General features: G+C 37.3%; 1 protein-coding gene and 1 long non-coding RNA gene across 11 annotated transcripts in view; one reads left to right on the top strand and one right to left on the bottom strand.

Annotated features, from left to right (window-relative positions):
• LOC141965723 (uncharacterized) overlaps positions 1-23231 on the bottom strand; it is a 65301-nt gene that overhangs the window by 5251 nt on the left and 36819 nt on the right. For both annotated transcript variants that reach the window (XR_012634501.1, XR_012634500.1), the window contains one exon: positions 21059-21202. This is a non-coding gene — a long non-coding RNA (uncharacterized LOC141965723). The remainder of the gene's footprint in view (positions 1-21058; positions 21203-23231) is intronic.
• The window catches only part of TRPM1 (transient receptor potential cation channel subfamily M member 1), a 108627-nt gene that overhangs the window by 56512 nt on the left and 28884 nt on the right, over positions 1-23231 (top strand). For all 9 annotated transcript variants that reach the window (XM_074917669.1, XM_074917670.1, XM_074917667.1 and 6 more), the window contains 12 exons: positions 2514-2593; positions 3403-3598; positions 4798-5011; positions 6699-6823; positions 7501-7672; positions 10166-10340; positions 12511-12634; positions 17550-17622; positions 18462-18562; positions 20771-20944; positions 22005-22139; positions 23082-23132. In XM_074917669.1, the coding sequence (XP_074773770.1) occupies positions 2514-2593; positions 3403-3598; positions 4798-5011; positions 6699-6823; positions 7501-7672; positions 10166-10340; positions 12511-12634; positions 17550-17622; positions 18462-18562; positions 20771-20944; positions 22005-22139; positions 23082-23132 (1620 nt within the window). The remainder of the gene's footprint in view (positions 1-2513; positions 2594-3402; positions 3599-4797; positions 5012-6698; positions 6824-7500; positions 7673-10165; positions 10341-12510; positions 12635-17549; positions 17623-18461; positions 18563-20770; positions 20945-22004; positions 22140-23081; positions 23133-23231) is intronic.

The following is a 23231-nucleotide window of genomic DNA, read 5'->3' as shown; positions in this document are numbered from 1 at the left end:
AAAAACTAATTAAAAAATGAAAATATATCATTTTAAAAGTAGATAAATGATATTACCTCTGTAACAGGTTCCTGTTAAGCTCATTTTATAACATTAAAGGTCACAATCTAGTATGATGTGTATAAGCACAAGTAACAACATTGGTTTTGGATTAATTTTTTAAAACTAGTGTAATTCCAATCAAATAGACTATTTTTTGCTCTCTGAATATTTTGAACAGCCTAAACACCTGTGAATTAGCAAAATCTGGTTCTGAACAGGTAAGTGGTATTTGTTTGATGTAACGACCCACCTCTGCTTACCACAGAGCCTCATGGATCTGTCTTGAGTGTTTTCTTCTGTACTGTACTTTTCTAGAACTGCACCTCAATAACTAGACTCTGATGTTATAAAACAAAAACATTTTCTGATTTCTATTTCTAATAATACTATTGCTAGAACTTGTCATCTTGTAAAAGCCTTGCCTGAAAGTGTATAAAAAGAACCTTTTCAATATTTTGGGGAACAAAGGCTTTTTAGGTTCATTTGAAGAAGGAATGTATGGGGTCAAGACAGAGAAGCTGACCAAGTCACACAGACTTTAGATATTAAACTTAATACTTTCTTCCTTCAAAATTTGCTATATAATCAAGCTCTTTATGCTAAATGCCTGAAATACATGCCTTGTCATTCAGGAAGTAACTTTGTAAGCTACATGAAGTTTTGTCTAATGAGTTCCCAACTCTTTCTTGCTCTGTGGTGCTATGAGCTCTCAAACAGCAACTTTTAGAATGAAATGAGGTGGTTCTGCCGTGGTAAATCAGTAAGTATATCGGGGTGGAGAGCAGAAGTTCAGGATGTCCCACACCCCGGACTGTCAAGGCATTCTAGATCAGAGGCACCCGAAAGAGGTAAATGTCTACATACCCGGACAGATTATGGACAGCTTTCTCATGAAGTAAAAGCTTGGGTTTGCAATTTATTTGCAATTATTTGCAGTGACAGAACTTCAAGTAGCCTCCCATTATTTCAGACATAATGGAGGAAATGAAGAAGCCAGACAGGAACTAACAAGTCAACAAACAAAGGAACTTCAGAGACAGCTCTTGCCTCACACAAGAAAAAAAGATGAGCTACCACACCCTCTATTCATCGTGCTGTAGACTCTGCAGCTCTTAGGGGGCTAGTCCAGTCTCGAAGCTATTACCAGACAGGCTGACAGAGTTTTCATCTGACAGAAATCTGCAGTTGACTTTTTAAAATCAGGAAACCGGCAAGGTTTTTAGTTCTTTCTCTATAAAAGGCCATTTATTTTTTGTTGAAGGCACCCTGAAAGTTCTTGTCTCATTTTTAGCTTTTGTCTCTGCAAAAATTTCATTTCATTTCTACAGAGGAAACTAAAGCAAAACATATGACATTTGCTTGCTACTTGAAAAATGAATTAAGGCACAATTCCCTAATTCAGACTCAGAAGAAGCAGCTTTCATCAGCAAGGCAAAATTTTCAGTGTCATCGAATCGTGAGTGTTTTTTAAATTTTTCCTTCCTTTAAAATGAAAACGCTGCCTTTGAGCTCACTTTTAAAAATTCACCACTAAGTGTTGGTTTATTATTGTAATCATGATGATACTTTGCCTTATTGATGGTTGCAGGGACAGAGAAGGCCTGGGGTCTGCAAGTAAGAAACTAGGCAACTCTGGCATGCAGCTATTTTTGAACTCATTCCCTTCAGTGTTCCCAAACTCAACCGGACTACACTGCTGCAACAGACTTTCTAACCACATTGCACAGATCTGTGATTTTGTTCTAGCTTGCCTACACATCGTTGTTCTTAAAATGTCTGGTAGCTTTATCCAATTTATGGTTTGCAAACACAGTGTAATAGGCCAACACAATTTTACTTTGTCTTCAAGGTTGTTCTCCTCCTGTTTCACAGATACACCATGCCTGTGAAGAGTTTGTACTTTTTCTGTCAAATGTTCTTAAAATTGAAGGAATGCTTCCTCCTGAGACATGTCTTGTTAAGAGTAAGGTACCTCAGGAATGACTGGAACTTGATTTACAACAGGAAAATAATATTTTGAGAAGATTGTTAATCAAGGAGGGAGAGTTTTTGGGAAGTAATTTCTACATACAGAGAACAATACTAAAGTATTATTTGGAGTAAATACTATTTATTTATGTCACAATTTATGCTGTTTTTCTATACTACTTTGAGTCCATTTACTGTTTACTAAAATAGGGAAGAAGCAGCTGAATTTTTTGGTGGATCTTCACATGAACATTGTAACTTCAAGACCAGCATCTTTGCCTATAAAGATTTTTACATGCATTCAAGGTTTGAATTTTATCCAAGTAATGGAAAACTCACATCACCTACTTGCTTCATGAGTAGATGTATATGGTGTTTAAAAGTGATTTAATTAATTCAGTGCTTGTTTTCAAAAACAGTAGCTGAAAACAGAAGGCAAATGTTACTATATCTGCCACACAAATATTTTACATAAATATTTCTTATTTTTTCTCCCTTTTAAGGGTCAAAAGGCTTGGATAGAGAAGACCTTTTCAAAAAGAGAGTGCATCTATGTAATTGCCAACAACAAAGACATTAGCAGGTAACATTTGAAATTTTTGTTTTAGCCGACAGAAGACGTTAATACTGAAGGAACTAGACTAGTTTTGAATTTAGACCTGTGAATCCGAGACTCAGTTTACTCGCTGCCCTTAAAGGGAGATGACAGGGAAACAAAACTGCAAGACATGCTTTCACTCAGATCTGTACAAAGTCAACAGAGCCATGGGACATGTGAAGATAAGGCTGGGCAGCAGGAGAGGCAGTGAGCTGTTAGTTCCTAGCTTTGCAAACTAGAGCATAAATTCATACACAATTCTGAAAGCAAGGGTGCAATAACCTGCACTGTGAACCAAGTGCCATTGTAGTACCATTGGCACTACCGATAACAATACTGTACAGGAGGCCTGGAATTAGTCTGAGTATTAATATTACTGCTAGGGCATGGGCTAGCTAAATTGTGGTCCAGCTTGTTTGGATAATATAATAGTTCATGTCACATGCTAGCTGTCAGCTCTGATTAAGAAACAGATGGTCACTGCTCCTGTTCTGTGTTCTTCCTCCTTCACTGTCCTTTAGCCTAGAACAGCTTTCCAGTGTATAACAGAAGTGAAATTTTTAATCTTTGCTTGTTAAGAAACACCTGTGGGGTGATAATTCTGGCATATGTACATGTGAAAATACAACAGGTAAGACCTAGAAGAGGTGTTTCTATGATTCATGTAGAGTAAAACGTGGTCAGTTGAAAATCTAATTTCTGATTTATTCTTCTTCTTTTTTTTTTTTTTTTTTTAATCACCATCCAATATTAAAGATGCTGTAATCAGAGTTGCTTCAAATTTTAATTTACAGGTGCTGCTGTGGCCAGCTCATTAACCAACATATTCCACCTCCTCCAAGTATAACAGCTAATAAAGATGGAGAAGAAACAAAGCAAGTGGAAGCTCAGCCAGAGAGATGGTCCATCAGCAAACACACCCAAACATACCCAACTGATGCCTATGGAAACCTCGAATTCCAGGGAGGAGGACATTCAAATAAGGCCATGGTAAGGAGCACAGGCTGTTCTAAGGTATTCATCTGGTGTGTTAGCTTAATACGTATGTGTCAGGATTCCATCTCACTCAGTGCATAATCCATTGAAATCAAAGGAGGTCTCTTTGTTGTCTCAGAAAGGTGTGGACAAAATGCTCAAAAAAGAGAGAAAAGGTAAGAGAAAAGTAATCCCTGCTTAGGAAGCACCTTATAATATCTTGATGAAACACTTTCATGAAAGTTACTGTTAGTAAATACCAGCTGAGGCAGCTGCATGTATTAATGCCCAAGATTCCATCTGTTTTTATTAGATTTGTGGGTCAAATTACCCATCATGGATACAGATTTTTTTTCAAAGGTTTGAAGTCTAATAAAGATAGAAATTAATCTTGCCTTCCTGAAAGCTGGAGGCCTGACAGCTGGAAAATAGGTTGTTGAGTTTTCTCACCAGTAGAAGTAACAGCAAGTTCTGCAAAAAATGTCTTTTTGTTTTGCCTCCCCTTTGAACAAATCCAAACCTAGATTTGTTTCTTTGTCCATTTGTTTTCTTATCTCTCTGCTGAGACTGCCACTTGAGACAACCACACTGCAAAAACTTTTCCAAAATGTATGGGAGAGGTTGGTGGGTTTTGTTAGTGGTGGTTTGTTTTTACAGCAGAAAGAAACACAAGTTTATTTCATAGTTTTCTTTGATAGACTAGTAGCTTGAAAAGAAATCACAGTGGTGGAACTAAACTGAGAAGAATGCAAATCATTGCCTCAGAGGCAGAAGTATGTACATCAAGAGTGAATGGGATGAAATGTAACATAATCCTTCTATTTCTTGTGAAGGTCTTTGCTTCTCTTTGGCAGTCAAACCAGAGGTTTTAGGAACAACAAAACCCACCTTCTAGTCCTTTTAAATAGGTGGCTTCCAACAATGCAGGTTTGTAATAAGATCTTAGGATCACTTGATTTTAGTCAGTCTTGCAGATGAAGAGAGGAAAGTGGTGCTTTTAAAATTCATTAAGTGGATGGTACATTCTCAATAGCAAAGTGAAAGGTTTCAACTTGTTTTTTCTAATCATAAGCATCAGAGAAATTTAATAATATGTTGCTTAAAAATTGTAAAAGTCTTTCTTTAAAATGGAAGGATTAATACAAGCATTCTTTGCTCAGTCAGTAGACAATTTACAGGGCAGATGGAGTAATATTACACATTGCTCTTTGCAGTATATCCGCGTGTCATATGACACTAAACCAGATTCTCTGCTGCATCTAATGGTGAAAGACTGGCAGCTGGAACTGCCCAAACTCTTAATCTCTGTCCATGGAGGCCTCCAGAACTTTGAAATGCAACCTAAATTAAAGCAAGTATTTGGAAAAGGTCTGATAAAGGCTGCCATGACCACAGGAGCTTGGATTTTCACTGGAGGTGTTAGTACAGGTAAGCAATTACCAGCACTTTTAGTTTACTTAAGAATTCAGTGATGTTCATTCACTAATCTTTCCCACAGGCAGAACATTTAAATCTACATGAGTGAGTCATTAGCCACTAGACCAAAAAAGGAGCATTGTAATCATTTGTGTTAATCTCCTACCCAGCCCAGACCCACGATTTTCCCGGGTCAATGTCGATTTGCATTACTCAGTGTTTCCTCTGAAAAACCTTGGTTTCAGGTAGCAAGGAATCTATCACTAGTTACATTTTTTTCAATGGTTGGTTATTCTTGTAGTTAAGAAATCTCCTACTGCAAATTTGACTAGCTTTAGCTTTTTTTTTTTTTTTTTTTTACAAAGATTTTTCTGTTACTAGAAGTATGTTTCCTGAGCATGTTTTCAAACACAGCACTTCTGTCAAACTGCACAGGCAGAGTTCCATAAAACTGTCACACTAAGCATGTTTTCCAGTCCTTCAGTCATTATCGCACCTCTGCTTTGAACTCTCTAGTTTTTTAACAGCCCTCTTGAATGTTGAACGCTGCAATTTTTGAGACAGTGCTTGATGAAGCTTTTAATCCCTGAAGTAAAACAGCCTTTCGCTTCCATTTGACACTTCCCTGTTGATGCAGCCCCAGACTGTTAGACTTCAGGCTGTGTGATCTTTCTGAGAGTTAGTGATCAGTTGATAATCCACCTTAAATGCCACGTCCCTGAGTCACTGTCTCCATGGGATCAGCCACCACCACGCATGCACACCTCTGTCTTGTAATTATATAAGGTATTTGTTCTTAAATGAATAAATGTAAATTAGTAATTTGGAAACACAGACCTGAAATCAGTTGTAAATGTCTCTACTGGAAGACATTGCAATCTCCTGTTTGCAGTTTTTTCTGGCCCCCTGGCCAGCTGAAACAGTTTTATGTTTCTGTGTTTTCTTTTTGACCATATCTAAAACATCAGTTGCACAGCAACTGCACTTAACTCTACCAGGAGGTTTTTGGCACTGTTCCTGGATTCTGTCAAAAAAATAGTGTCTGATATGATGCCCGAAATTTGAAAGACATGTTGAAAAATAGCTGTTTTGACGATTCCCTATATATTGCTACATTTTGAGATCGGTTGGTTTCTAATTCATTTCATCTATGTAATACCAATTCTGAGTGATCTTCAAAAAACAATCAAATGCAAACTTTCATTATAATATTTCTATAACAAAATCTTTATTTGATTGAAATAAGCCTTTATATCAAGTTATTTCTCAGAAAACTATGGAAGATAAGAATTCCTTTGACTTTCATTTTACAACAAAGGTCTAAAGTCTTTGAGGGAAGGTGATGATTACTATTTAGAATAATTTTTAAGTGAAAAAATGTTTGTTTAGCATTGTGTACAATGAATAATATAATTCCAGGCAATTGTACACTGTGGCAAGTTAAGTAACTGGCTAAAGTCTTTCAAAGATTTCACTGAATTTGGAATAAGCCTGTGAAAAGGCAATAGGATTTACATGCAACTGTTACAAAATAAAAGCATGGGTTTGTCTGCATTGCATGTTCTATTATAGAGTTAACAGTTTAATAGTGAAAGCAATCCAGAAAAGCAGGTAGCTCCATGAGAGACAAGAAGAAAATTCTGTTATTTAGTGATCTCTCAAAAGTACCAAGAATGAATTAAATTAATTGTACCTACAGGTGTCATTCGTCATGTGGGAGATGCCTTGAAAGATCATTCTTCCAAATCCAGAGGACGAATATGTGCCATAGGAATCGCACCGTGGGGCATTGTAGAAAACAAGGAAGATCTGATAGGAAAAGATGTAAGTCTTTGAGGAAACTACTGTGTAATTAGCTGCTCATCGTTTTGGACTATGAATATTTTCACTATTTCTAAAGCATGCCTAAGAGCTGAAATGGAATGATTTATTGAAGAAAAGCTGATGTTTAAATATATTTGTCAGATTGTCATATATGAATGACCTCAGAATAAATATGGAGCTAGTGAGGTTTCCATGCTTTCAATAGCAGACAGCTCTCTGTGGTGACAATTTTAGGTCCTGACTTCAGTATGGCAAGCTGAGACTTCTGTAAATCATGTAAGGGCCCTTATGTGTACAAGACTGGCATTTATTGTAGATGAGTACTCTGCAATGGTGTATTAATTACTAGGAACTCCAAATGAGAATATATTTTTCTAATGCAGTAAGAGGATTATGTAACACAGTGTGCTATCAAGGAGAGTGCATTAATGAGCTTAGGGGAACAGGCAGGAGAGTGCACAGATGTGACTGTCATCCTCCAAAGAAAACCCTGCTGTGAAGAGTTCAAGTTTTGAATGTAAAGACAAGCTCCATGTCTAATTCTCCTCTGTTGTTGATTATAAAGGTCCGGTTGATTCGTTTCCTCAAAAGGCATGTGCTTCAGTTGGGCAGTGTGGGGGATCTTTACGTTTAGTTCTTTGTTCTAATGTAGGTGCATCTATCCTTTTGACACACAGGTAACACGGGTTTATCAAACAATGTCAAACCCTCTAAGTAAGCTCTCTGTGCTCAACAGTTCCCATACCCACTTCATTCTGGCAGATAATGGTACACTAGGTAAATATGGAGCTGAAGCAAAGTTACGACGTCAGTTGGAAAAACACATTTCCCTCCAGAAAATCAACACACGTAAGTAAAGTGGGGCAGACTGTAAACATAACATCTTAAAGGAAGGGAGGGAAGAAGGGCTTGAAATACTTCGAGGTATTGAAATTAAATGCTTCTTCCAGCTCTTTCTAGCAGGAATTTGACTAGGACTGTGTGACTAAACTAGAGCATACGTTGTCTGATAAAATGATGAAAGAGCCCACATCTAACAGCATGGAAGACACAGGAAAGTAAGGATTGCATAAAGCAAGGGGAAAAAGTTCACAAATAATAGTGAGGAGAAGCTTCAAAGCAGCAAGAATTTAAGGAAAGGGAAATGTAAAGAATATGTGCACTTCTAGCTAGAATTTGTAAGCATCAGTAAATACCCAGAATGGGGTGATTTTGTAAAGGTCCTGTTTACAGGAATCCTGTGCAGCTCAGTGGTTTGTGATTCCAAATGTTCATACTAACATTTTATTTTCTCTTTTATATGAATTTGTTTCACCTGAAATAATTACACTCAAAATTCTTTGATCTTCCAAATAAACTCAGCTGGGATTTTGATTTTTAATGAAGCCATTATTGAGATAATTTCACATCAGTGCTTTCAAATTTAGAGTTTTGTGCAGTTTTAAAATTTTCTGCTAGTTGTTACAGCTTCTCTAAAACAACTTTCTAGAATTCTTTTTGTCACTACTTTGAAAAAAACTTTTAAAGACATTTTTTCATTAACATTTTTGTGGAAAAATTTTTTTCAAAGACTAAATAAATAAAAAATGTTAGTAGCTGTGATTTTCCAGTAACTTTTAAAAAACCCCACACCATAATGACCTAATTAAAGATGGTCCAAAAAAAGTTAATAGTCTTTGACTCCACACTTCAATTAAGAGCTACTGGAGAATAGACATCAGTTCTACCAGTTACCTTTCTGACTTCTTCCAGATGCCATTGTAACCTGTGTAGGCTCGTATAAATAAGAAAAAAACAAACACTGAGAATGACAATTGCATTGAACTCCACAGAAGTTTCTAGTAGCATTTAAGTGCTCTTATGGGTAGAGCAGAATAATGAAGCAGAGTGCTGGGTAAACCCGAAAGGCACAGTTAGAGATCAGCCACAAGATATCTAAACGTTATGGGAAGTCTTTAAGTACCGCTTTTTGACTATGGTAAGCTTAAGAAACTGAGCTCAACAAAATGATGTCCCTCGCCTTCGAGTGTGGAGGCAGTGTTGTGCCGTGTTGCCCACAGACATTAGAAATAGCTTACGTTAGCTATGCTTTTTTCATCTTTGTCTTCTGTAGAAGTGCTGGGAGAGTTGTAACATTGTAAAAGGGAGCAGTGGCTTGGAAGATAAGGAAGTCAGGGCTCAGAGACAAGAGGTTCTGTATCATCTCTTTTAATAACACTGGGGCTGGGGGTATTGGTTCTCATTTAAGTAGTGTCTGGTGATTTTTGTCATGAGAAGGACAATGTTGGGAATACATATAGGAATTAAGAGTTCTGTGAAGGGCTGCACTACACCTACTAGTAACAACATACAGGGAGTTGTTTTGTTTCTTTTTAATCACTTCAAGCACAGGTACCTCTTCTGGAAATCTCAGCAGGAATCACTAAGGATTTCATGGACACACAGGCCAGCCCACGCTCTGTGACTCCTCCTTATCAGAGCTGGGATATACTGACAGGAGGATGTCAGGAAACTTCTGCTGTTATTGTGCATGGTGTTCCTGTTCTTCAGAGAGGAATGAAGGTTGAAAAAACGAACTCTTTCACGTGTTCTCAGCTGTACAAAAAAGTGAATCTTCTTTATAGAGTACTGGTCATTTACAGATTAAGAACTGAATTCAAATGCTTATAATAGTGGGATTAGTCAGCCTTCAGGTAATGTTTTGTCCTTCATTTCCCCAAGTATCTTGTGACCAAGGCTACTACTGAGACCATGTGACCTGTGGGCTTCCCTTTGTCATCCTATGCCTGGAGATCACAGTGAGGCAGGGACAGCAAAGGGATGCTCAGCTGTCGTCTCTTACATCGGCCAGCCATTTCAGCCTCATGATAAAGACGCTAATTTCATATTTTTTATCTTAGGAGAAAGCATAGGTATATGTCACCTTACTGAAGACTTCCCGTAGGTAACCAGTGAAGAGTTAAAACATCAAAACCACAGTAGCTGGGAGCCATCCAAGTACCAGGGAAGCTAATGAAGTAATAGGAGAATCTTGTTAGCTGTTTTATCTGTACATGGTGTCTGTCAAAAGACATTACAAGCAGTTCACCAACACTGAGTGAATACATGATCAGTATGGATCTGATACAAAAGCAAGGGCAGAGAGACTTACTCTTTTCCTTTTGAGGTTATGAAATGGCATATGGACATTTTTCCTGGTGTTGGCCATGAAATAGCCATCATTTTTCCTAACTGCTCTGGTTTGAAGTGATGCTGTAACATACAGAAATCACATCCATTCATGGTATCTCAACCTAAATTTCAACAACACTTCTTTTTTTGTTTCTGTTCTGGTTTTTACAGGACTGGGACAAGGTGTTCCTGTAGTTGGACTCATAGTGGAAGGGGGTCCCAACGTGATCTCCATTGTCTTAGAGTGTCTACGAGAAGACCCCCCTCTCCCTGTCGTGATATGTGATGGCAGTGGACGAGCATCAGATATTCTGTCATTTGCACACAAGTATTCAGAAGAAGGAGGGTAAGATGTTGAGATCTTCGCTAAAGCTGTGTCTTACTCAGGAGGACAGTGTAGGACTATATGCCTTGCTTTCATTAAAGCTTCATTAAAAAAAAACCTCAGGGACAAAATGCTGCTAAGAGAGGCATTCTGCTGTCAGTCAGCTTTTGTTGCCTGCTTGATCTTAACCCTGGCATTAATGAGTAGAAATTATTAGTACCACTTGGAATGTATTTGATGGTCCTTTGAAATGAGCTTGCTCTCAGTGCAGCACAGTCATACAAGCTCTATCAAAGTTTGCTGCACTATGCTTGCTGCTGGGTTGGGCATGTTAGGACAAGGTAAAACTGGTTCCCAAGAATTATTCTTTTTCTCAGGCCAGGGTAGAGGTTAATTAGTGCATGTATTTGCAAAATTTGTACTGCACAGTTCTAGTGTGCTCTGTGAATGACCTTCATTCTCCAAGAGTGCCAGATCAGCTGAAAAAATGGTGGGCCTCCTTCCATTTTCTTGCTATTTTTGGTATCTGTGATGGTTCTTCAGGGCAGTGCTGCCTGATTTAATGACCAGAGTGGAATATGTTTTCTGGAACATTCTGCTCCACAGCCCTCCTGTCCGTTGCCCAAATGAATCTGTAAATGTCACTCCTAGTCCAAAGTTTCTGCAATCTATTATTTTCATGGTCTGCCCCTTTAGTTGATAGAAAGTATGGTTAGTTTCAAGATACGAAGACTGTAGTAGCAACACAAAGCTCATCTGCTCTGCAGAGTAAAAGATCTGTCCTGACAAATACTCGTAGTGAAAGCAGACTTTGTGTTTTTAAATTAAAATATTGCTTCTCCCAGTTAAGTAACATACATTCCCCATTGTTATTGTTAATATCAGGATTTTATCATTAGTAGCCAGATTCAGGCAAACGCCTAGTATACTGTCTTGATTAGATTGTGGCACACCGTCCTGCACTGAAGAAATAGCCTATTTCCTTAACTGAAGTTGGAGTTTAGCTTGGATTAAATATTAAGCAGACAACTAGTATTGTCAAGCAGGGCAGATGTTATATGCTGAATTGGAAGAGCAGCTCTGATGCAGGATTTTTTGGATGTTTGCACATAGTACATACTTAATCCTACCAACAGTGTTTATGATTCGGCAACTTTCTTTTTGTTTCTGTTGACCAAGCCTCCTTAGCTTAGATCAAACTTTTTTTTTTTTTTTTCTTTCTTTCTTGTTCACCCTTCCTATCAGCTCATAGGTAATTGAAAGAGCTTATCAGGATCAGTCTGTCTGAGATCTGCTCATTGCATGACTTTCTCTCCCAGTGCATATGATGCAGTGTCCAATTTTCCTCTCCAATAATTATGATGAGATAAATGTGTTCATCTGGTAAGGCAGGTCTGTAATGAGAAGTTTTTTATCCCTGCTGTCTAAAAGAATCATTCTCTCACAATGAACTTTGATTTTCCTGCACTTCGCAGGCTCAGCTGTCTCACTGCTTTGAATGCCTGTGGGTAATGTTTGCCGTCATCTGAAAATACATGTGTTTTATTAGAAATGAGTGAAGATTGAAGGGCTCTGTTTTAGATTGCTTTGAGATATCAAACATTTCTGACCTTTCTAGAATGTTTTCAATCTAATTTCTTTAATCATCTTTTGGTTCGTTTGTTTTTCAATTGGGTATTCTGAGGTTTCAGATATGCTACTCATTTAAATCCTCTGTTTAAGAGGATAACCAAGATAACAAAGGTAACATATCAGTAGTGTGAAATATATTTGTGGTTTTAGCTATATACAAAGAGCATTGAAAAATTTAGAGGCAAAGGCAAGAGTCCTGTAAGGTGTACTGCTGAAGACTGAACTTCTTAACAAAAGTATATCTATAATATATAATAGGAGTAACAGCTACTTGCATTATATTCCAGGGTGAAAGGATAGTTCAAGTTCCCTGCCAGATTTTAATCAGGGCTGAGGTACTGAGATGCATAAGAGACAGTCTGGGTATGAATTTCCTGATTACTGTTAACTCTTTATGAACTCCTTAGCTGTACTGAATGCAGGGATGCTGTGTATTTTCATTTACTTTCAAAGGGAAGTCTTTGCACTGGTGGGTGAAAAATTGTTTCTCAAACAGCAGGCCTTCTGAATATATGTTAATTCTGGAAATGTCTTCTTTTTTGTCTCATTTTTCATTTAGGATAATAAGCGAATCCCTGAGGGACCAGCTTCTAGTTACCATCCAGAAAACCTTTAACTACAACAGGAATCAAGCTCATCAGCTGTTCATTATTCTTATGGAGTGCATGAAAAAAAAAGAACTTGTAAGTGTCCTAAAAATAGTTCACAAAGATAATTTCTGTGACCAAATTTCATAGAGTACTTTCAAGTGCCATTCTGCCAGGGTTACAGTTAAACCTTTTTTTTTTTCCTCTCCATATAGCTATGTAAATGTACACAAATCATTCATGCATAAGCATAGTCCAAGAAAGTGATTTTGTCTTCTGAAAAGCCTCTGAAACCATTTTCAGATTCTTCTCCTGTGTAAGTTGATAGAGTCTTTTTTCACAGACTTCTGCCAGGCAGACTAAGACACTTGACACAAATGCATTAAAACCAGGATGAACTGCAGAAAGTAAAGATAATTGAAGAAAGGGTTCCTAGGAACAATAAGCATTCAGAATGCATCAGCACAGTTTTCATAGCCCGATATATTAATTTTTAACAACTTTTCATTAAAGGAAAATGGGCTCTTCAGGTCTTTCAAAGAAATTGAAACATGAAGTGTTCTTGAAGATCCCAGCCTTGCTTGATCCTGGCTTGTTGCAGGCCTGTTCTATGTACTGTACCACTCAGTCAGGTTCCTGCCTGTCTGCCATATCCCAGCTGCAGAGAAAATGTGCTCAGGAAAGCAAATCTTTAATATTCACATCTTTCTGTGAACAGAGTCTTGAAATTGTGTTCACTGTGCCTGTGACTTTGCAGGCAAAATGAATCTTTGCGTGTTTTCCTGTGACCAGTTAGTTATAATTGTGAATTTTTGTAAATATGACCTTTCCCTTGAGTCCTGGTATAATTCCATTTCATTCTTTTGTACAAATGCTAAGCCACTGTTTTAATAGCAGGTGAACAGTCTGATGGATTTTTTTTTTTTTTTTTTTTAATTACAGCTGGAACTGGTATGGCTGATATTTTTACCTTTTTTTTTTCTGAAGTTGCATATGATACAGAGAAATGATTACTTGTTTTGAGATTTATTTACTTATAGAAAACTGCTTAGCAACTTATTTACTTACTTATAGCAAGTTATAATATTACTTGTAGTATTTCTTTTAATAATGATAAGAATCCTGCTTGCCCAGACTGTTCTGTGGAATTTTACCAAGGACTACTGTGTTCATCAAAACAAAGAAGTTTGCTGTGAAAATCTACCAAGGACTACAATGTTCAGCAAAATATTATGCTTTTGTCCTTGAGGAACAGGTGGCTCTAACTAGTTGGAAACTTGCTAATGAGTAAAGAGAGCCATATACCAATGGTAGAAGTTCTATTGGTTCTCTTAGATAAGATAGAAAAATAAACCATCTGAAAAGCACTCTTGTTATTCAAGAAATTGGCCAAGAGAATCTGAGAATGCTCCGGGGAAAAACAGGGTGAGAAAGATTACGAGCCTTCCTCCCAAAGACCCCCGAAGATGACCACCAGGAGGCAATGCGCAGGTGCAAAGAGAACTAAACTGCTGACACCAGCCTTTCGAACTAACCCAGCCCTACTCATGCATATGGACATTTGTGTTATGTAACCCAATGAATATGTATATCCACACTGTAAGTTTTTGGTAAAATGTGCCGTGGGTGTGTAAGCTTTGTGGAGAGATCCCCTTGCACCCCGGCACCGGAGTAAACAACCCTGCTTTATAACTCTCTGAGTTGTAGAGTCTTTTTTCCACGAATCACATATTTCTGTGAGATATAACTACTACAGCCTTCATCTCAGACTATGTGTAGTGAATTAGATAACCAAACTGCTATTGAATTTAAGCATGAAATGTGGGGCAGTTTCATTCTTCAGAATGCCTAATTGTATCACTAAGGATGTGACACCTATAACAGGAGCAGCTGTAAAGAAACTGTTTGAATGACATGAAACTTTTCTCATGAGGCTGAGAGAAGAGGGAATTTTTTCTGAGTTCTTAGAAAAATGGTGTTTCATGCTCCTTTAAAACAAAGTGTGTTTTCTTTCCACACTACCTGTCTTAGGTCAGCTTGAAGACACTCTAATCTCTGGTCTTCCCACGTTTAATAATGTCTACAATAGATGATGTGAAACTTTTTTCTTAAAACTAAATAAACAATAAACTGAATTTAGCAATCCTTTCAGTTCTTACTCTTTTCACTAGGGAGTGTTCTTTTGATTTCTAGTAGTAATTGCTCAGTTGTTCAATGAGAAATAATAAAACCTGTTCTGACACCAGAGAAGTATGATGGAAGGGGGGGAAAAAGTCTTTTCCCTGGAGTATTTGCTTGTTACTTGCCGTGGCAATAATGCATGTAGTAGCTGCCAGTGTTTGCATTTCCAGTCTCAGATTTGGATCAAAGAAAATGAATACAATGTAAATTTTAGTCATCTAAGCCTAAATCCTGACATATTTATTTCAGAATTGGTGCAGTGATTTAGTTTGAGCACGAGGTCAGGTGCATTGTTGTGAAAAAGGGGTGCAGCCCCTACGTTACTTATGTAAGTGCTATTGATTCTAAAGCAATGTCTTTTGTGCAAGTAAATCTGAATCAAACTGTCTAAAATTTGACCCGATTTACACACAGAGATCACAGAACATGAACAGTCCCACCGCTTTTTGCTAGAGGTGTCACTACCATGCATAGCCACCCCTTCTGGTTCCATCTTTTTCTTCTGTGTGGTTTCATATTGACTTTATATTATCAGTGAGTGAAGGGCTAACACAAGAAACATACCACATGTCCTCACTTAGAGTAACAGGATACAGAGATGAACTCACCACAACACATAAAAAACTTCCTCAAATCCTTCATCGAGCTTTGTGCTAGTCCTGTTTTCATACAAGTTGCTCAAAGTACCAATCGAGGCATTATTTTTACATTACTCTTCAGCAATTAGAGTAAACAGTGAAGATGAGGAGGTCACTTTTATCAGATTAGAATTATCCCTGATATTCCAGTCAAAGCAAAGGGGAGCACTTGGTTTTGAAATTTTTCAAATGTTAAGTAAAATTATTACTTAAAGTATAATTTCTAAAACTAAAAGCTCATGCAAAATACTCAGTGAAGTTAGAGGATTTTGACTGAGTCAAGGAACACATGAAAAACCATGATCAGTGACTCAGTGCCTTTCCAGAAGATGTCCTATGGAAATGACATAGGGTTGGGGCAGGAATCTGTGTCAAGCAATTGCCAGGTTTGCAGACTTTCTATCAGTTTCATATTCTCCACACTCTCCAAAAAGCTGGCCTTTTTCCAGAGGTTATGCTGGGCATTGCCTCATGCCTCTGACTTTTCTTTATAATGCTGATCTCAGCTGCCAAGGAAGTGCTTGCTTACATATCTATACATTTCAAGATAACACCTAAATACTTGAATGCCAACAAGTAGTTTTCCACCTCCTCTATGATATCATAGAATTCTCTTCTCATTGTGCTTTGCTTCTTCCTCTATTCTCTCCAATGCTTTTCTCTCCAAGATTCATTACATTTGATGCTGAATTCCCTTTAGCGTGGGAGGGATTTCTGCAAGAACAGAAGGTTTATCTCTGTTCCTTGATTTTTGATCAGATTTTTGATACTGAGTTCTTCAGTTCATAAAAGCCAGATTATGCAATTTTGAATGATTTTTAGCAACATGTATTTAAATACCTTTCCCAGAACTAAATTATCTAAGGATTAATCCAGCTGCTAATACCACTTGGAACAGAATATGACAAATGCTGTATTTTCTAGTAATGCAGCTCTGTACTGCAATCAAATAGACACCCATCTGTGCTTTTTTCTTACGCATTCAGAAGTATTACTATCATGCCCAGTTGATTGTATAAAATCTTACTTAAGGGCTCCAAATGTGAAGTCTTTAGATTGTCTAGGTAACGTAAATGTCCTGTTGATATATCTACATTTGTACGGTGCCAAGATTAGTTCCATACACACACCTTCATCAGAGGTCAAGCTGGTAATAAGCAGGACTATGATAAGCTGACAGTAAGAGAGTCAGCTTCCTAGAAGAATTTATTGAGAAAAGAGAGCCCACAGCTGCCTTAGTCAAACTGCTTTGAATTTAAAATGCGCATCAGAGAAGGCCTGTTCTACTCAGTAAAATTCAGACACTGACTGTGCAGCCTAAGCAGGCTTATGGTTTGCATTTGTTGATAATTTTGTCTGCTTTCTTGTTAATTAATAAAATTTTTCCTTTAGTTCTTCTCTCTGCTAATGTCATATATCTTTGTGTTCATGCAAAACTTGTTCTAACTGTTGAGAAAATTGCTATTCCCAGTACTTAATGCTAGCATCTGCTGTGAAGAGTTGCTTCTGGAAAATGAAGAATTTGTTATTTCTTGTCTGCATTCAGTATTAACTTAATTAACATAGAATATTAGGTTATTCTGCTTTTGAATTATTAATCTTTTAATATGTAGTTCAATGGCTAAGCTTGATACAAATTACTGTTTTTAAAATCAGTGAATTATAATGGACTCAACTAAGCAAATATGACTAGAAATAATTGCCTTTATTAATTGTTTCTGCTTTTTTGGTTGTCAATATGTAACATATCCTGCAACTAAAAAATATTTGAGTGTTATCGTCAATGAAATTAATGCTATGATAGTTATCTCACTTAACTAGCATTTTAATTTCCAAGCTGGCATTTCCATTACTACTGGAAAGTAGTAAAACTGTCACAAAACAATCAGTTTGGCATGACAGTCTTGTCACTACTTTTCAAAACTCATGGGTTTGATGAAGAATTTCATCAAGTTTGTCACATTTACCAATGCAGGGATATTTTAGGATAACTTTATTGAAATAATTTAATTAAATGGTTTTGTGAATATTAAATTTCAAAGAAAAATTTAGTGGAACTATACTTTTTGAAAAATTCCAGGTCTTAGAAAATAATAAAGCTCCACTGTTCTGCTCTTTTTTCTATCCAAATGTTTAGTCTCCCTTTTTCATGTGTTGTAATTTTGAGTGCTTGGTTTTATGTTATCCCTTAGATTACCGTGTTCCGCATGGGGTCTGAAGGGCAACAGGACATTGAGATGTCTATCTTAACTGCTCTCCTCAAAGGTGGGTTTTGCAAGCAATTAGGAAGGATGCACAAATTGATCCCAAGAAGACAGTCCTGTACACTGTCTGAGGTCACTCTTTATGTTTAACTCTTTGATTTATTTGCTTGGATTCTAACAAGTAACACAAACATACTTGGTTTAAGGTTCAGATTAGGTTAAATTTAGATTGAAAGTTTTGTGTGGCTTTTCTCACCTGAAAGCCTGGGATGGGAATGCTGCAACAACTATACTACACACTTTATTGCAGTTGTAGCATATATTAATAAAGTTAGAAAAAAACGTGGGAACATTAAAAGATTATCTGGATTTTTCCAGATCTCAGATTGTGTTCTTTAAACCTTAGGGCAAAATTCAGGTTCTGTTCCATGCTTATTTGGAGTTTGTTATGTTTGCTGAAACAACTATTTTCTGTTTGCAGGTATATAGTAGTTGATATGGGCTCAGTATGGGATCACTGGAGTCCCTAGAGCTAAGTAATAAAGAGAGGAATTACTATACTCATATCTACAACACCAGCATAGGAGCTGAGAGGAGGAGTCTTTTATAACAGTTATATGTCTGTCTTTAGCATCAGAATATAAAGTCAATGTGGGAGCTTTAAGGAAAAAAGGGAGAGAATCTAGCTAATCGTTTTGAAATTAGGATTATGGGGTTAAGTGGAAAATTCTATAAATTGACTTGATGAATCCACTGCTTTGTGGTAGAATTATTCTAATAGTCATATGATATGGAGTCAGGCTTGCTGTTTTCTAGTTCTTGGAGAAGTGAATTACAGAATGTTGTCCAATCTTGTTTCATCGTGCATGAAATACTAAACATCTGTGTGTTCCTCTGTAGGTACCAATGCATCTGCTCCAGACCAGCTTAGCTTGGCTTTGGCCTGGAATCGTGTAGACATTGCACGCAGTCAAATCTTTGTCTTTGGACACCACTGGCCAGTAAGACAGAGTTTTCCTAGTCATATTGTTTGTTAACAATTTAAAACAAGTGATGGAATATTCACACCTTGGATTTTGTAGGCAGGAGAAACAGTGCTGAATTCTGTTTTATGCTGAACTGATGTAGGGCAGCTCATTAATTAAGAATAACCTATATGGTTTGAAATTGCCTTATACGGCCATTTGCAAATATTTAGCAATAATTTAAACTCTGTGAAAGAAAGAAAAACAATTTCATGACAAGTAAAAAAGCAACCTTATTTAAAATTCCTTGTGGGATTTGAAAGTTTTAAAAAAAATAAAAATAAAAAGCATTTACTGGAAACAATCCATGGCCTTACATACAGTTGGATGATAACGGTCCTGGTCACCCCCAGTGAACTTGTGTGATGCACTAGCATTACCCAGACTTCTGACTGTTGGTGTCATTGACCTGTGCTAGCAGTTGATAAGGTCCCTAGCTACCTATTAAAGTATGCAGCAAGGAAATTCATGGAGCTGCTTAGAAGGATTTGTGTTGCTCACTTCATTAACAGCTGTGAAAATCTCTTGTTTGGATTAATGGAGCAAAATCCTGATGACCAGAAGAAACTGTTGCAGAAAACAGGGCTCTGACAGGCAGACCTGTGCCAAATGAAGTAAGAAGCTGATCTTCAGTAAAGCTTTAGGTCCTGAAATTGGATTTTCTTTCTCAAATTATTGGGAGTTTGATGCTGCACAAGTTGAAGTCAGTGGTAAAACACTAAAGTGCCTTTGTTCATCTGTGTAATTAAAATCCTCTATTTAAGCCACTTTCATGTCTCACTCTGTTGATGCTTTTTGCCTTACTGCGTGAACCATCTGCTGTTGAATTGCTGTAAAGTGTCAGGAGGAGACTAGCCTAAAAGATGCAGTAAGAATGAAGTGCCAGAATTTATTTTGCTTTTTAATTAGTTGTCTTTTCTGAAACTGTGCAATAAAATGACGCTCGAAGAAGCATTTTTCACATGCATGCTATAGATAATGATGAAATTTATTTCATTTGGAAGCCTGTGTAATTAAATTCAAACAAATGTCACTGAATATGCTGTTGTATTCCTTCACTTATAGTAATGTGATGTTTCATTATTTAATTTATTAAAATGCTTATACAGAGAGCATTTAATCATCCTAAAGATGATGAAGTATTATTACTATAAAACATTTATTTGGATGGAATTTTCCAATCTCCAGATTATTGTGGTTAGATTCAGAGGTACCACCTAGCAACTGAAGCCTGTTACTGCTTCCGCATATTTCATACTGATACTCTGCAACAATTTGTGGAAATAGTATCAGCCAGCTGCAATTCAGTGTCATTTCAAATTCATGAACATTGCTTTCAGACTAGCCTGTGCTGCAAGTTGGCAATTGCAATTTTGTCCAGGCTTACAGATGGATTCATGGCAGCTAGGCAGAGAAGATTTTTTTAAGATTAACAAAACCACAGAAAACAAGCCTTGTTAAAGTCTCGGTTCTGTAGTTCTCTGTGCAGAGGACAGATACTTGTAATCCAATTTACATGTTCATGGAGATTATATAACCTAAGCATTAGCTTATAGATAAAATAAAGCAAATAAAGCTTCCAAATCACAGACAAGTAGTGTCAAATTATTTGCATGTGTGCCTGCCTGTCTTGGGTAGATAGGTTGGAAAGGGGAAGAACATTGCAAAGAGTGTGTCTGAAGAGGTATAACAGAAATATTATCTGCAGAATGTAAATGAACCAGTTAGTGGCTCTCCTCTCCTTTCTGTCTCTGCAGTATGGATGCTATTTGTCATCATGCAACATTCTTGTTGAGCTCTTTCAGTACAGCTCCTTATCCTGCTTGTTGCTGTTTATTTTCAGCTATTGCTTTCACTGAGAGCAAAGAAACTGAATAGTGATGAAACTGAAAACTGAATAGTATCTCTTCCTAGTCCTCTCTGATTTTGTGAGAAATCCTCCACAGTCTACCTACTTCACTACTTTTTCAGTGTTATTGACTACATTAGACATAACAGCTTTAAAAAAAGTGTAAAGCTGTGGCTATGCAAAAAAGTCCTTATACTTAAGGAAATTATAATTTTTAGTTAACTGCATGTGAGAAGTGGTGACTGGGGAGCTACTTCAATAGGAATGTATTCGGTGAAATAGTCACTGTATGATCAATTAGACTTCTAATACTTCTAATGTATTATTAAATACAGCCTTTAGGAAGCCTTACAGCTCCTGATGGTACAGCTACTGAAAAGGAAAAGAAATCTCCAGCAGCTCAGACAAAAGCAGCCAGAGGGAAAGGAAAAGGGAAGAAAAAGGGAGGAAAAGGAAGAGAAGAACCAGAAGAAGAAACAGATCCAAGAAAGCTTGAACTCCTGAACTGGGTGAGATGAAAGTATTTGTATTAAAACTGTTGAAGGATTCTTTTTTTTTTTTTTTCATCCTGGGGGACAAAGAGAGAAGGAAAATACACAGTTTTCATTCTATAGAATGCTCACTTGCACATCCTCAAAAGATCAGCAGTAGATTCTGCAGGAATGCTGTTCTGTCTCTGAGCCAGGAATCCCTCTCTCATCCCGTGTGCACCACATGCAGCCATACCACAGCAGTATAAATCAATGCTTATCTGCTGCATCTTCTTCCTGCATTTGGCAGAGGGAAATAAGAACACCAGTGAACATTTTCATCCTTCCTTGTATATGTCATTTTATCCAGTGAAGGCAGTTTAAAAATCTCCTATTCTAAAAGTGCTTAATTTCCCAGTTGCAATAGGTTAGGTTGTTCTCTTGTCTGGATTAAAGATCACATGTCAAGAGGATTTCTGCTCAAGAGGTTTTCCCCTCTCCCACTGGGTTCTAACCCCTTGGACCATATTAAGAGAAGATCCATTAGGCTTCCTGACCAGCATTTTCCAAAGGCAAAGCTAAACTGGTGAAGGAAGAGGAAGTGCTTCTTCACAAATGATTTGAGTCTTTTGGCATTATATGTTGCCTGTTCTCTGTGAGGCAGCAGTTTGAGTGGATGACACGTATGCAAGTTACCAGGGTAAATTATGTCAACCTGTTCTGAAACATATACAGTGCATTTTTCTTAAATTTTAACTTGTTCCTATTATGCTGAGCAAGTAAATATCTTTTTCACATATGTCAAGCATGGTATGCCTGGTTTAGTTAAAAATACTAAACAAAATGATTGAAAGCTACAGCTATATTGCTAAAGGTTTCTTTCACTGCTCTCCTCTCGCCCAAGACCTTGTCAGAAAACTGCCATCTGTATTGACTTGCACATGGGTAAAATGTAATTTTCTAAATTCATTTTCACTTACAGATTAATCAACATATTTGGGAACTTTGGAATATCCTAAGTAATTAAAATGTTTGTGGTTGTTGGCCAGCCAACTCTTCTGTGCTCATGTAGTCTCACATTCTCCATTCTGCAATTCAGGTGAATTCCCTGGAGCAGGCTATGCTGGATGCACTGGTTCTGGATCGAGTGGATTTTGTGAAACTACTTATTGAGAATGGAGTGAACATGCAGCACTTCCTCACTATTCCTCGACTGGAAGAACTTTATAATACTGTGAGTGAGCAGAAATAATAAAATGCCATGTGATATTTTTGCTACTGTATTTAACAGGGGTGCCCTTTTTCTTCTTCTGATATGTTTGTTTTTCCAAAAAGCTCTGAGCTCTGACCCTATGTGGATGTTGGATAGTAGTAAAGGGAGCCTTGCTATTACATATAGTGTCCTGTTGTTTCCTTACATATACACATTCCTAGTTAATATACCTACAGCAGCTTTCAGAGCTATTGCAATTCGTTATGTAAATATAGTGATGTATTTAAAATGCAAATTGAGGAGACTTAAGAACTAATGTAGATAGTAAAAATTTAATACCAGCCAGTAGTGGTCATTTACTTTTAATCTCAATTATGTTTCATGTACGTATATTTTAGTATTATTGAAATAAGCCTATAGATTTGACAAAGTACTTACATAACAACTTCTTTTCTTAGCACGTTGCAGAAATCGGTACCATTTTTCCTTTTGGCCCAGCAAAGAAAAATGTTTTTCCCAAACCCATAGAACATCATGCTTTTCTCTTCAAATTCTCCCTGGCCCAACCCACAGCAAATTCATCGGGGACATACCTATTTCAAGACTGGTTTTCTTCCCATCATTTAAATGGCAGGCAGTCTAGGGCAGCATTCATACAACATAAACTTCAGTCTAGTCCTCCAGTCCCTTTATGGCTTGTGCAACAAGGACAAGTTCAAACAGTACCACAAACTGCTGTGACTCAGATCACCACATAAAGGATTATGAGAAAGGGATTATGCAGCTCTTGATAGAAATGTGTTTGTCTTTGTAGCCCTGTTCCTTCTTTTCACCCCTGCAGAGTGTGATGGCACATGGTTGCCTAGAGTTCTGCTTACAGTGCCAAATAATTAATTACATTTGTGTGTACAAAAAATCTGAAGAATTGAAGCTCTAATGGACCATGAATGATTTTTGTTTCAGAGATTGGGTCCGCCAAATACACTGCATTTGCTAGTCAGAGATGTGAAAAAGGTAAGCTTAACAGCAGCATTACATTTGCATGATTACATTAACCACGTGAGTCAACAGTAAAAGCAAGCATAGCATGGGGGAAAGCAGATATTTTCAATT

This window comes from Athene noctua, chromosome 13, assembly GCF_965140245.1.
Source record: "Athene noctua chromosome 13, bAthNoc1.hap1.1, whole genome shotgun sequence".
In the NCBI taxonomy this organism is placed as follows: Eukaryota; Metazoa; Chordata; class Aves; order Strigiformes; family Strigidae; genus Athene; species Athene noctua.
This window is presented reverse-complemented; position numbering and strand designations above follow the sequence as displayed.